We start from the raw sequence: 14,491 nt of genomic DNA on the forward strand, positions 1-14,491 counted from the left end.
TATGAAGTTAAAATTGTGTCCTACCTGCTATGTTTTATTATTGCCCCAAAGAGAATATTGATGTTAATACTGAGTCTTTCTATTTTTAGAGTTGTAACTTCATACTAAACTATCTTTCAGTACTTCAAGGCAAAAAAAAAACCAACCACCAAGACATTGCAGGCCTGTCACTTTGACTTTTTTCTTTCCTGGTAGTTATCTTTAGTCCTGGTTGTTTTCCCTTCTCCTGGTATGCAGAAAAGATTACTTCAGTTCTCTTGTGTTTTGTCTTGCTGTACTAATCAAGCTTATTCCTTTTAGTCTGCTTTCATGGTATGGGGTCCTTCATCTTCCTGAGACTCTGCAGCAGCATCTGTGTCTGGTGTATGGTAATTCTGTGACAAAAAAAAAAGGTCCCAAATTGGGGGAGAAGAGCCTCGCCTGAGACGTGTGAAATATGGATCTAAGCTACTAGGGTCTCCTGTTGGAAGGAAGCTGGGTACAGCAAAGCAGAAATGCTGTTCGTGGTCTTAAGGGAGGCTTGGATTCAGAAAAGCTTAGAAACCTTGTGTCTCTTTCAGCTGATGGAAACTTCCTTCGGGTATGGAAGCTCTTTCCACTGTAGAAAAGAAGACCTTGTAGTCCACCATGAATTTGTTTTGATATTTATCACTTTGGTCTTTGTTTTGCTAGTTCTCTTTGCTGTTCTGACATTTCTTTATGTTGCCATACCTTCCACAGGCAGCTCGGTAGTGTCTTATTTTTGCCAAAGTGTTTTTTAATGTAGAACCTTAAACACCATCAACATTTTGCTGAGTAATCTGTTTAATCTCAAAAGGTAGTTTTAAGTTGTTAGTACATTAAAAACACTGATTTGCACCATTTTGTAATAAATTTATTTTATATGCAACGTGGAAAAATAAATTACCTAAGTTTTCAGTCAGAATTAAGGTTACACCTTTCTATATGGAATTCTAAGCTTGGTGGGGATCTCTTGAATTCAGTCCGGTTTTGGCTTCATTATAGTGACTAACTTGCAAAATACTGGATTTATTGCTTCTTAGGAAACAACATGTAGGGATTTCACCACCACCCCCATCATAGTTCTTCCAAGTAAAGTTGAATGAAAGATGATTAACCAAGTGCTACAACTCTGTATGATGTTTGCGTGCTACCTGATTCCGAAGTTATGATGCTGACTGCTTGCTTTATTTAAAGATAAAACACATTCTTTTTTTAATGCTGTCTGTCAAGATGAAAGATTAAACCGGTTTTAGCAATGCAACCCTTTTTCTACACCAAGTCAGCCAACTGCACCAAAATTTAATTGAGACTGAGTAGATGATTTACAGAAAAACTGCAAAGCATGTGATGCAACTGAAGAGACGAATGGATTGACACTTTGAGTGGGGGGAAAAAAAAAATAAAAATGTGACCTGGCAGGCTAGATGACTAAGTATGGCTAACTAAATCTGGTTTGTGGTTTTTTTTGCCTAGTGCTCAAGTAAGGATGCCTTAAGAAGATAACCATGGATAAATATATTAAAGTGCGAAAGATTGGAGAAGGATCCTTTGGGAAAGCAATTCTTGTCAAAGCTAAAGAAAATGGCCAACAGTATGTTATTAAAGAAATAAACATCTCTAAGGTGAGTGATAATTATTAATTACTGATACATTCTTTTTGTAATTCTGTTCGCAAAAATCATTATTTTCTTTCTGAAGATGTCAAATAAGGAGAGAGAAGAATCAAGGAGAGAAGTTGCTGTATTGGCTAACATGAAACATCCGAACATTGTCCTGTATAGGGAGTCATTTGAAGGTAAGATTAATTAATATGGTAGAACCTGAAGTAGTGGTAGTAAGTGACTGACTGTGCACTACTGATTGCATTTAGTTTAAAAGTCAGTGTGTTTTCTCTCTTTAATCAAACTTTTTCAGACTGTTATTACTTAGTTCAGTTCTTCTCGGTTGTATTTTTTTCACAATTCCCCTGTATTTTTAGAAATAATAGTAATAAAAAGAGTGCAACAATTAAATGGCAATGTTCATGTCTCTTGCTTACATGCATCAGTTTTGGTTGATACTTAAATGAAAGGGTTATGCTCCCTTGTTTCTCAGAGCCTCAGACTTCTTGAATACTTCTGTATACCCTAACGACTTGAATGCTCGTGTATGTTAAATATAAGTATGGTCTAAATTTGGGTATTGATAGCCTAGCAAGAGCAATTTTTTATTGAAGTATGTTGTTTTAGAATGCAGTCTTCAGTAATTGCAATCACAGAATTGCTTTCAGAGCTGGAAAAAATGACGGGACTGTTTACTTCATCAAGCTATGAAGGAAGGAGAAGTAGAATTCCACATTTTTTTCAGAGGGAATATCTTGGGAAATGAGCAGAACAAATAAAAGAATCCAAAAGCCTATCATATAGGTTAAAATACTATTAAAAAAACTAAGTAATGTTTGAGATACTGTTTAGGGACACTGCTCTTTTCGCCTTTCCTTCTTTTCTGCTGACTTTCATATGTCTTTTGATTGGGGGCTTTTATTTTTTCTATTCGTTAAATTAGAATTTTGTGCTATAATTATATTGTACAGCCATAGTCTTCCGGTTTATGGATCCACGCTTCTGTCTTCTCTGTAATACAGGCCTGTTCTTTAAGATTCCTTTTTTGCTTTTTTCTTCTTACAAGGTAGATCCTGTAATCTGTAGTTCACAAGGCTTCATGTTGCATCTTTATTGCTAAAGCACATTGACTTTGAACATCCTGATTTGGTTTATAAAAGAGAATTATTTCAGCAACAGGTCCGCAAGAAATCCAGACTCCTAGGATCATAATTTAAAATAATACCGATTATAAAGCTTAACTAAAATACAGCTGTAAGCATAAAAGAAAAATCCTGGGTTTGATGTTTTGAAAGACAGTTTTCAGAAGCATCCTGCAGGAGTCAAATTTAAGCAACTTAGATGATTTAATTAATTTTGACTCTATTTAGAGGGTTTTCTAGGTGCTATGACTAACTCTTCTGAGTTTTTCTTTTGATCAGCATGTGATTGATTTTATGCATTTATTCAGCTCTTCTCAAAATCAGGCCTAATATATGAGTAGTGTAGTTCTTGTGTTTTTGGTAATTTGTAATTTACTTCTACCTAATCTCACTTTTCATCAGTAACTGGAAAAGATTGCACTGAGGAACAAAACAGTAACTTTGTGTGAAATGTGTTATATATGTTCATACCTCCTCGTGGGAACTTGCATAGGAATTTTGGAAGTCTGCCCAAATTTCATTCAAAAATGAGAAATAATTATTTCTATCTGTCATTGTCTTCTGCAAGTTTTATTACTGTTCTTCAATCTCTGAAATGAACTGTATGTCTGGTATGAGAGCTGATGATTGTCACGTTCTTGCGCTTAGGGTGAGTAATACCTTGTCCAGGTAAAACTCCAAGAAAGAATTAGGCAAATGGTCAACTACCTAAATTAGAACTTAAGATCTCTATTTTTAGGGTAGGGGATCTATAGGGTGTTTGAAAGCAGATTGAAGAATGGTTTTGTATTGCATTCATAAAGTGACACCTTTAATTTCATAGTGGTTTTGAACCCCATTTTGGGGCTTTGGTTCAGCAGATGTCATTTTTTTTTCTCTCCATATCAAAATAGTATGATGTTACCAGAAATGGGAAACTTACGTTGTGAAACTCAAAATAATAAAAGCATTTTTGCTTGAAGTTTGAAAAAAGTACTAATAAACGATATTTGAAGCTGCATGTGAAAATGTTCATTTTTTGTTGCTTTTTCTGTGACTGCAGTGAAGATATTCAGAAAGTTATGTTAAAGATGGGTCTTTTTTTTCCTTTTTGAAATACTTTGTGTTTCATTTTACAGAAAATGGCTGTCTCTACATAGTGATGGATTACTGTGAAGGAGGAGACCTTTTTAAAAAAATAAATGCCCAGAAGGGAATCTTATTCTCTGAAGATCAGGTAACAGCAAACTGCTGCTATGGTGTTTTGTTGCATGATATTTTTTAACGAGTTTTAAATTAGTTTAATTCAGTTTGGTAGATATGATTGCTTAATCTAAAAGGAGGTTCTCAAATTGTGGTTCTCGTTGCCATCAGTCACAGTAGTATTTAAAAAAGGGAAAATGTAGCTGGAAATCCTGGGTATGTTAATTGGGGTTTTGTCTGTATGTGTAAGGTGCTTTGAAAAAAGTTGGATCTCTTGCATAGTAAACCAAATCTGAGAAATGAAAAATACTGAAGGACAACATAAATATTTTTAAACCTTTTGAAATTTTTTTTAAAGGTATAATGGCACAAGATTTTTGTTTTGTAATAGTGATTTTCATGTATCAGAAGTATAAAATAACATACTTCGCAAGTATAATAATATGGAATATGGCAATATGAAGTTGACATCATTCGAAAGTGTATTCTTTCCATTAGAAAAAATGTAATATTGTATTGAAAGTATACCAGCAGATTTTTTTTTTCCACAATACTGGTTATAAAGTCATTTGTACTGTGGGAGAATAGGAATAAATGAAAGGATTTTATGTACAGATTTGATTAAATGAAGTCAAAATAGATTACGTAGGATTCAATTTTTTTGTTAGAAGTGACATATGTTTCCTTGTTTATTAATTGTTTCCATCTTTTTATGTGTGCATCCAGTAGGATCTCAACTTACCTGTGATCGGAAAGGCTTAGTAGTATATTAGGTCTATTGATGGTATTTAGAACAGGGTAATCGTGAAACATTTTGGGTATAATATGTAAAACTTTTCATTTTTCTAATTTGGACTCACTTTTGCAAGAAGAACTTAAAGTGGAAAAGTGAAAATTACACCTTGTGTTATACTGTAATTTTGACACGTATGTACTTCTAAGTTGGGAATGTGAAACCACTATTCACGTAGAAAAGTTCTTGCTATTAGTCACTTCTTATACTGTGATTTTTACAAATTTACTGAAAAAGATGGGTTTTGTTGGCATGTTTATAATATGTTGTTTGTTGCTTTTTTTCATTGAAATCTGCTTTGTACTATTTTTAAGGTAAAATACATAAAATTACTTGTCCTGGTGTGGCGCTGACATTGCTGTATGATAAAATGTGTGTTTCTGTAAACATCGGTATGGCTTGGTTAATTAACTGACTGCAAGAAGACTTGTTGTATTGGTTACAACAGAATTACAATCTTTGAGATGCAAGTTCCACGTCTTAAACATTTTAGCCAATCAAATTCATATTGTGTACTTTTGTTAGGTTTATAATATGTAATGAAACCAGTAGTCTCAGGCTTAATATCTAATTTGGGTAATATGCATGTTTCATGAAAAAGTTTGCATTATACTGACAGTAGTGTTACGGTTTTAATTATTCTGTGGTATAAATGAAGACAGGTTTGTGGAAAAAAAAGTCTTGAGCTATAATTATAAAACTGATTTGATAATATCTCCAGTTATGTAACTGGGGAGGCTTTCAGATAAATAATGATGCTGATGTTGCATTTTCTTTTATGCATAGATTCTGGATTGGTTTGTACAAATCTGCTTAGCACTAAAACATATACACGATAGAAAAATCTTGCATCGGGACATAAAGTCACAGGTATGTCAGTAACTATTTTTTAACTGAATTTACTTCCAAAGTGATGACATTCATATCTTGCTAGTCTAAGTTGGCAAATTATGGAAAATAGTCTTTTGATGTAAACACTTCTAATAATGGAAATACTTCTTCAGGATTGTCTGGAAGAGGTTTATATGATATTTGTACAAACAGATCAGGCTATTGGATTAAGCTACTTGAGTGTTACTCATATTTATGTGTGGGGACTGAAAAGGTTATGTTTTGGAACGCGTAATAGTGTTTTCTTTAATTTTGACAAAGCAGGACTAGAATAAGTCTGGTGTTTCATGGTAGTCAATAACACTACTGCTAGTGACTTCAGAGTGATTGAATGGTAGATAACTTTATTCTTCCCAAAGCATGTTGAGAACAAAAAGTGTGCAATTGTATGAATGTTTTAATTAACAGACTTCTTAACATTTCTATATCAAGAATATATTTTTAACCAAAGATGGAACAATACAGCTGGGAGATTTTGGGATCGCCAGAGTTCTTAACAGGTAACTCCTTTTTAATGCTGTTTTCTCTGACTTCATCTAAATCGCTTTGATCTAGGAAAACACAATTTGTGCACTTCACATGAGTTAACTAGTTAACACTCATTCTTATTTTTTTCTTAGTACTGCGGAGTTGGCTCGCACTTGCATAGGAACGCCATACTATTTGTCACCTGAAATATGCCAGAACAAACCTTACAACAATAAAAGGTACTAATAAGCATTTTTATTAAGCATTTGTGGTAAGGAGAAGAAAGTGAATTCTTTTAGAAATCTGAAGCTGTTCTCTTCATATGATGGTGAGCAGCCATTAGTTCATCTCTTACCCAGGAAGGTACTGAGTCTCACTCTACAAGTGGGACCTTAGTAGGTCTGTGCAGTACAAAGCAACGTGATGCAGAGATGACCTAGCTTAGTGCTTCGAGTTCTGTATCTAGCCATGCTCTTAGTTATGGCTCTGCTTTTGCCTATCTGCCCGTTAGTTGTACTGCCTTAATTTATGCAGTGCAAATGGGAAACTGTGTTAAGAATGAAATCGCAAACACGGAAATTGGATTCTCTAAGAGCATGCATAGATAGGTGGCTCAGGTTGCTTCAGGTAACAAAGTCATACAGATACTTGGGTTGTGCGTTTGCTGTCCTGACAGTAGGCTGTATCTGGTAACAGTGTCCCTAATGTAATTAAAATGGATGATATCAAGTTAGTCTTATACTGCTCTAAGCTGCTGCATCCATTGCTGTGGGTGATGCTCATTTAAGTTGGTTTCTTAAAAGATAAAAACTTGTTCCTTGTCCCTTAATTTCTTCTACATGGGATTTATTATCTAATGGTATTCTGTAATCCTGTAATGAGTAAGGGTAAGGTAAGTCAATGTTAAACAGAGTAAATTGACTTTGAGAATTGTATTTGCTGAATTAGGTGGTGAGTTTTGTTTGGCTTTTTGTTTGTTTAACTCAGAGACCTCAGGCAAATGTATATATTTAAAGAAAAAAAGCCTTTGTCCATATTTTGTCTAATTTCAGTGATTGGGATGGTTCAGATGAAAAGGTTTAAATAAAATCTGGAGCCAAAATAACCTCATCTGGTGATCAGGTTGGCTTTATTTTTGGTTGTTGAATTCTTTTTTTGTTCGGGGTTTTGTGGTTTGGGGGGTGGAAGATGTACATACAAGGAAGCTTGTACATACTCAGAATATAACCTTTTCCTTTTCAAAGACAGACTTCACACATATAAGTTACTTGGCAATGTTATACCTGGAACTAATTCTTAAGATATGTTCTCTTTGATTTAGTGATATCTGGGCCCTTGGTTGTGTTCTCTATGAAATGTGCACACTTAAACATGCGGTGAGTAGCAACTTCCTTTGTCTTTAAAAGAATAGTGATTTCAAACAGGAATTTCTCCTGATGTTACGCAAATGTATTTCAGTTGATGAAGGGCTCTCAGTGTGACTGTTTAAAAATACCTTCAACATTTTCATCTCCTCTTCCTATACTGACCAACGTTTTCCATCTGTGTTTTGGCTCCTGCCAATCTCTCCAGAAATCTTAGCACTGTGTATTTTGTTTCTAATGTAGCTTTTTAATGAACTGTGTTAGCTGAAAAAATTAGGTGTAACAAGCAATACTGTGAATAGTGTTCCTTTCTTTCAAAAAAACTTGACGTTTTCATTGAAAGTCAGATTTTGGACTGTCATTTTTTGTGCAGATGGATTAATGCATTTCTGTCTGGAACAGGAATAGTTCCTAGGGAAAAAAACTCTCAAGGTGACAGAGTTCTACTCCGCGCCCCATGAGTCTGTGTTTTTTTGAAGAATATATCTTTATCATCCATTTTCCAGTTAGGAAGAGAAGGAAAAACATCTTTTTTTCTCTCGTTTTGGATTTTTTTGTGGGTTGTTTGGTTTGGTTTTTAATAGCTATTTTTATTAAAAGAAAAAGATTATAACAACATGAAAATCAGAAAAAAAAAATCAAGGGATAAGGATTTAGTTTCATTTCAAGCTTTTGTAATTTCTTATTGCTTGGTCTTTTCTGTGGCGGCAATGCTGACAATGTTGCTTTTCTGAGAGTTGATGACAATAGGTTGTTTTCTGTGAGCTGGATGATATGTACTGTTTTTTTTTTTATTGTACAAAGCAATTGAAATGGTGCGCTCTGTTTCCTGAGCTTAAACTGAAGTCTAAGCATTCCTTTGGATTGTACACTGAATGAGTGTAAATGCTTTACATGCCTTCATTTGAAATGTGGCTTTGCTAAAAAAGGGCGGAAGGCATGCGATTGTTTGAAAGTGTTTGGGAGAGGAGATCAAGCAGATAATTATATATAATTGTATTATCCTTAATTATATATCATTGTCAGTCTAGATCTGGAAGGAAATAATTATTTGTTAGCAAAATTTTTATCTCTACAGTATGAAATATCTGTATTCTGATGTATTTATAATCAGAATACTTGGCAGCAGATTATTTTAAACTGCTGCTGTAAACTGTTGATGGCCTTGAAGATTTGTTTTGGTATGTTGAGGCAAAGGAAGGTGTGGGGGTTTTTTTTGTTGTTTTCATCTTTATATGCAGTCTTGCATGTGGACAGACAGTAAGTAATACGTAGTAACTCTTTTCTTTCTTGTGTGACATAGTTTGAAGCTGGTAATATGAAGAACTTGGTACTGAAGATAATCTCTGGACCTTTTCCTCCTGTTTCTATGCACTACTCCTATGACCTACGTAATCTGCTCTCACAGTTATTTAAAAGGAATCCTAGGAATAGACCCTCAGTAAACTCCATATTGGAGAAAAACTTTATAGCCAAACGGGTTGAAAAATTTCTCACGCCACAGGTATGGAGCTGGTTTTAATTCTAATTTTACTAAAAGCACCGTAAGAATTTTCTTTTTCTTTATTCTAATGTTAATATACAACGTGAGAAACTGGAGTAATGGTATTCTGTAGAAATTTTACAGAGATACTTTCAGTTGAGGAAAAAAGAGCTTTCCTATGAACTGTAAAGAAAAATCTCAGATTACTTAAGTATTTGGAAGCTTCCACAACCAAATTTAAATTGGCATTTTCTTAAGTACATTGTTTTGTGTATTTTTCTATAGTGAGGAATTATGAGTGAAACATTGATTCGTTTAGATACGCATTTTTTCATAAGATGGTACTGTCAATGACTTCAGCATTACTGCTTTATCGTAATTTCTTCAATTCATTTTTTGTTTGGAATTTAGAATGGCCTGAAAGTGTGTTGTATGAAATATTGCTAGGTAAACTAATCTTTAAAGTTCTTGACGTTTAAGTGTATCATGTATATAACCTTGAAGGAGTTGCTCACTTGTCTGTTTAGACCTCACTGAGTATAAAGAATTCTAATGGATGCTAACTCACAACTAAAGAAATTTCGCAAGAAGGCCGTATATAATTAGAATTTCAATTGTATATGAAATAGACTTTCAACTAATAATAGTTCAGATTAAATTCCCAATGAAAGGTAAGAATTCAGAAGTCTACAGATAATTTTGTTCTAACTTCTGCAACAGTAATAGTTTGATCTGATTTTATTTCCAGTAGCTAGAATGGATATGAAATTTTTATCTGGAGTTAGTCAGGCAAAGTATAATTAGTAATAGGGTAGTACCAGATGATGATACTAATTTCTCCTAGCTTGAGTATGAGTACTTGCACACAATTTTTCCAACTGAATCACTAACATGTTTGACTTAAAGATGCTACCTAATCTTAAACACAACAAATAACCCCCACGGCCAGAAAGCACCTTTTAGTAAATGTATCAATCACTGGTACATTTGTATTCAGCCAGAGGTGGTCATTCTGTGATGCAGCTGTAATGCTTATTTTCTTTCTGTTTCATCAATGGCTTATACTGTTGTCCTCTGCTTTCCTTAGTCTAACCTTAAGAGATCTTCGATAGTTGACATCTTCAGCGTCTTGGAACTATTGCTGAAATCCTGCTCTTAAATGACAGGAAATCAGTCTTCCAGTTTTATATAAACTTCTTTTTTAATTTTCATAGTTACTAAGTTACAGTGAAAGGTGGATCTAAATTAGCATCAATTTAAAAAAAAAAAAAGAGCTTTTTGAAAGGTACTGAAGAGTCATGTTTCTTTGCTGTTGGTAGCTGTGTTATCGTGGAAACATCACACTTCAGTTGTTACAGCTTACCACCCAAATAAAAGCTTCAAGGTCACTGAAACACCATTAGTAGGAGACTGTTCTCATGTGCAACTTCTTGCTTACAGAATCATTTGATGACAGACTGCACGGGTTAAAAAGTTTCTCTGCCATCATGTGCAGAGTCCTAAGTGCTGCACTTTGGTTCTTTTTTTTTTTTTTTTTTTTTCAGTTTTAACTCCTCACATCCATTGTAACTGACTGGTAGCGTCTACGCAAATCAAAATAATTTGGGTAGTTCAAGATTCTATAAAGACTCCTCCTTAAAACCTTGTGGTTTTGCGACTATTCAGTTAACATTGTTGTCAGAACATTAAGTAACACATCCCTGGCATGCTCTGTCTCTAGAAAGGTGGTCTGTAGTATGGGCATTACCTGTCTGCAAGTAGCTCTGCTGTTGTAAAAAATACCTTTGCAGTTCCCATCCTTTGAATATCCTGTGTTGGTAGCATCAGTTGCCGCACTCGGATTCAGCAAGAAGTTTGAGAGCAGGATGTTAGGAAATGAGAACCTGGTGCTGGCTCAGCTGAAAGTCAGTCTCACTCCATGTCCTGAGGGCAGTGAACACTGACAATAAGCAGTGCCTGGTGAGGCATATAAGAAGGCAGCAAGTCTACGTGACATTACCCTATGCTACTCTCCCAGCCTTCATCTTTTGTTGTCTCAGTTGCGTCCGCTCAGGGAGTATCTTCTTTGGTATTTAGTCATCCTCAGTAGATTTCTCGTCCGTGAGCTGATTTCTCCTTGAACGTGTGTAAGCTTTTATAATCAGTAAGAAACTTCACAGGTCTGCTGCGTGTTGCAGAAAGCATCAACTTTGTTTATTCTAAACGTTCCTCCTTATATTCGGTTGTACTCCACTTCTTATGTTGGTATTATCGTTGGCTGCCCTTGTGTCTTTCTCTGTAAGATCACATGTGGTATTCTAGACCTGTCACATTCCATCTCTGTCATCTTTTCCTAGGCTGAGGAGCAAGCTTATTTGTTCTTTGTACTGAAGCTTTTCAACACTTCTAATTATCCTTCCTGCTCTTGTTTGAACCTTTTGCATTTCTGCTACATGGTTTTTGAGGTGTTGGGTTCAGAACTACATATAGTATTCGAGATGATGGCCTATTAATGTTTGAGTGTTCTTTGTGTAGACTCCAATTTTTTACTCCAGGAAAGCTGTTTTCCACATTTTATTATGCTAATTTGATCTCCCTGACAGCACACCATATATATTGTTTCTAGATACCACGTATGTAGTCATATTTCCATCTTGAAAAGGACAGAGAAACTTAAAAACTGCAAATGTTTTTAAAGGACTATTTTTTTGACACAAGCTGTCTTGAGAAATTGAAGTGAAATTTGGCAACTATACAGAAATCTAAAATTAACTACGTATAAAAGTATGTTGATGCTCGCATTAACTTTCTTCTAGATTCTTAGCTAGTTCGTAAGTGAGGTAACGTGCCACTCAGAAGTTAGACTAAATAGGTTTTTTAAAATTATTTGAGTAATTATGCCAAAAAGGTTTGAAAATACTGAATCCAGCTTCTTATTAATGTTAGTGATACTAAAATGAATACAGGAAGCTGAGTATTCATTTAAATTTAAGTTAGAGTAAACACTGTTAGTTAGATGTTTACTGGGAGTGGTACGCTTCTCTGAAAAGGAGTTGTTTCTAGCTTCAGTCAGAAATACTGTTGACTAACTGTTCGACTTTTTGTTTAGCTTATTGCAGAAGAATTCAATCACAAAATCTTCCAGAAGTTTGTACCACATGCTGCACCAGGTAAGTAAGTGTGTAAAGTACTTTTGCTTTCAGCTCTGGCAAGATGGGGTATGTAGCTTTGGTCGTTTATTGGTTTTGGTGTGTTCTTACACCTGATTCTAGAAGTGTCAGGAAAAAAGAGAGAGAAGCAATTTTCCCCTTCCTCTGGGGAGCTGGATGTGTGTGGGGTTCAAATGGTGTGAATACAAGCTATGGTCCTGTAATATTTTAGATGTACTCTTTCCTCTCACAGTATGCTATGCTTCCAAAATTTAAGGAGACAGCAAAGACTGCAAATACTGGAAATAATTTATATGTTGTTATTGTATGATTCCCTCACTCCCATTACTAATGACAAGTGGGTAACGAGAAATACCATTTCTTGTAAAAGTGTGGGAGGTCTCATTAGAGATTCCAGGATTAAGCCCTGACTCCAGCCCAAAGCAGTAGAATTTCTACTACTGGTAGCAAATTAGGTTGTGGTTCATTTTGTCAAGATGGTCTTACCTTCCTTCATTTTCCTGCATTAGTTTACTCTCTTGTTTTCCTAGATTTTCTTCCCCTTATTTTATTTCTTTGTAATTACTTGAAGGTGTGGCAAGTGCTTTGGTGTATTGTATGTTTCACTGCTGTCCTGCTATTCTGTAGTAAGAGCGCCCTGCGAACACAGAATCAAATCCACAATATGGCATGTTTTCAGGAACTCCATGGGGAAACCAATATCCCTGAAGGCCATTGAAGCTCTTCCAGAACTCATCTTCTGCTGACATTAGTGTTGCAGGCTCCAGTCCAGTGTCGTTAGTGGAGGGAGGCCTGTCTCTCCATTCCATTAGGAGAACTTCTCCCTGTGTCCATAAAAAATGGATAATGAAGCATGGCAGCTGAAATAAGCTTCAGTTCTCCAGTTTGAAGTGCTGAGAAAGAAAAGCTCAGGGCTTGTGTTCTGCTGGTTTTTATCAAGCATGACATTTAGATGAGCTGTTTTGGACAACTGGGTACATGGCACTTACTCATCGGCTCATGTGAATAAGATGTTAGGACTTCACCCATTTTCCTCTAGCTTTGCTGTTCCAAGACCTTGGGAAAGGGAAATACGGGACACGGGGCAGGCTGGATAGCTATAAAACAATTTTTTTTTCTTCTTTTTAGCTAAAAGACCAGCTCAAGAGCAAATACTGACTTCAGTTGCACCAGCTCAGAAAATTACCAAGCCTGCTGCAAAATACGGAGTGCCTTTAGCCATCAGGAAGTCTTGTGATGCACCTAAAAAGCCTAATGAGAAGAAGCCATTGGCTAAATCTAGACAGGTAAAAAGCTAAGTTACTTAAATTGAACTTTTTTTTTTTAAGGTTTTGCTCATAGCTTAGTTAAATGCTATGAAAATACTATGCATTCCTTTTCAAGATGTCTTTTATGTGGACACATGCATCTGCAGAGAAAGGAGTAGTTTAAATGCTTGCTTCATTATTATTTTTTGTTTGTTTAGTTGGTTTTAATATAATTATTTTTGGAGGCTGCTACCTTAGGTTTGGTTTTTAATGACACTGCTAAACTAGATGTGCTTTGCATGTTTTCAGTTGGTGTTGACTACTCTTAGAAATATTGGAAGTCTGTCAGGTATACCAAGATCACTGACACTGGATAAGAATCTTTGCCTCTTTCTTCCTTGTTCAAAAATAATCTCAATTTTTCAAAACATAGAAAACTTTTTTTAGTCATTTTCTAAAGTGTTGTCAGCCAGAGAAGTTGTGTAATTGGAAGAGGAATTTCCCAGACTTAAGTCCATGAGCTAATGAGAAATACTCTTTTGTATACCTTCGTACAGTATTTTTGATCTTTCTTTCAGTCATCTTCTCTGTACTCCTTATTACATAAAACTCTTGTGTGTTTTTTCTTTTTTTCTTTTTTTTTTTTTTCCCCCTCCACTCTCTCTTTATTACTTTAATTACTGCATGGCCAGGAGATGTTTATGATACAGCTAGTTTTGAGCTATATGCACATGCCAAACAACTAGCAACCCAGAAGCTGCCACTTGAACAAGAGAACTAATTCAAGTTTTCTTCTGAATAAGTAATATTTTAGTTGTTGTTATTGTGGTTTTTTTGTGAATTTTGGGGTTTTTGTCTTTCCTTCTCCCTGTGGCACTTTGCGGAACATAATACTCAGATCTCTATCCATCTATCGAATTTGATAGGTGGATAGAAAATTATCCTTGAGGTTCAATAGTTATCAGAGGCTTAGGGAAAAGCTTGGTTTAATATGTGTAGCTGCTTCTTTACCAGATATTCAATAGTGGCTGCATTCTCCTCTTCCATAGATAACAAGAACCTGGGTTAGAGTTACCCAAGCAAAAGAGCCTAAGGATAACCAAATAAATCTGTTCTCCAAATAAAAGAGAATCTTAATATCTAGGGACCTTCGAAGACTTATAATAGG

General features: G+C 35.2%; 1 protein-coding gene across 1 annotated transcript in view; it reads left to right on the forward strand.

Annotated features, from left to right (window-relative positions):
• Positions 1-1,508: 1,508 nt before the first annotated feature.
• LOC104161693 (serine/threonine-protein kinase Nek1-like) overlaps positions 1,509-14,491 on the forward strand; it is a gene marked incomplete at its 3' end in the record, with an annotated part of 17,503 nt that continues 4,520 nt past the window's right edge. The window contains exons 1-10 of the mRNA XM_009700212.1: positions 1,509-1,625; positions 1,702-1,798; positions 3,865-3,962; positions 5,508-5,591; positions 6,045-6,112; positions 6,233-6,319; positions 7,402-7,456; positions 8,748-8,948; positions 12,016-12,076; positions 13,205-13,362. Of these exons, the coding sequence (XP_009698514.1) occupies positions 1,509-1,625; positions 1,702-1,798; positions 3,865-3,962; positions 5,508-5,591; positions 6,045-6,112; positions 6,233-6,319; positions 7,402-7,456; positions 8,748-8,948; positions 12,016-12,076; positions 13,205-13,362 (1,026 nt within the window). The remainder of the gene's footprint in view (positions 1,626-1,701; positions 1,799-3,864; positions 3,963-5,507; positions 5,592-6,044; positions 6,113-6,232; positions 6,320-7,401; positions 7,457-8,747; positions 8,949-12,015; positions 12,077-13,204; positions 13,363-14,491) is intronic.

Source organism: Cariama cristata, unplaced genomic scaffold, assembly GCF_000690535.1.
Source record: "Cariama cristata isolate BGI_N322 unplaced genomic scaffold, ASM69053v1 scaffold40805, whole genome shotgun sequence".
Lineage (NCBI taxonomy): Eukaryota > Metazoa > Chordata > Aves > Cariamiformes > Cariamidae > Cariama > Cariama cristata.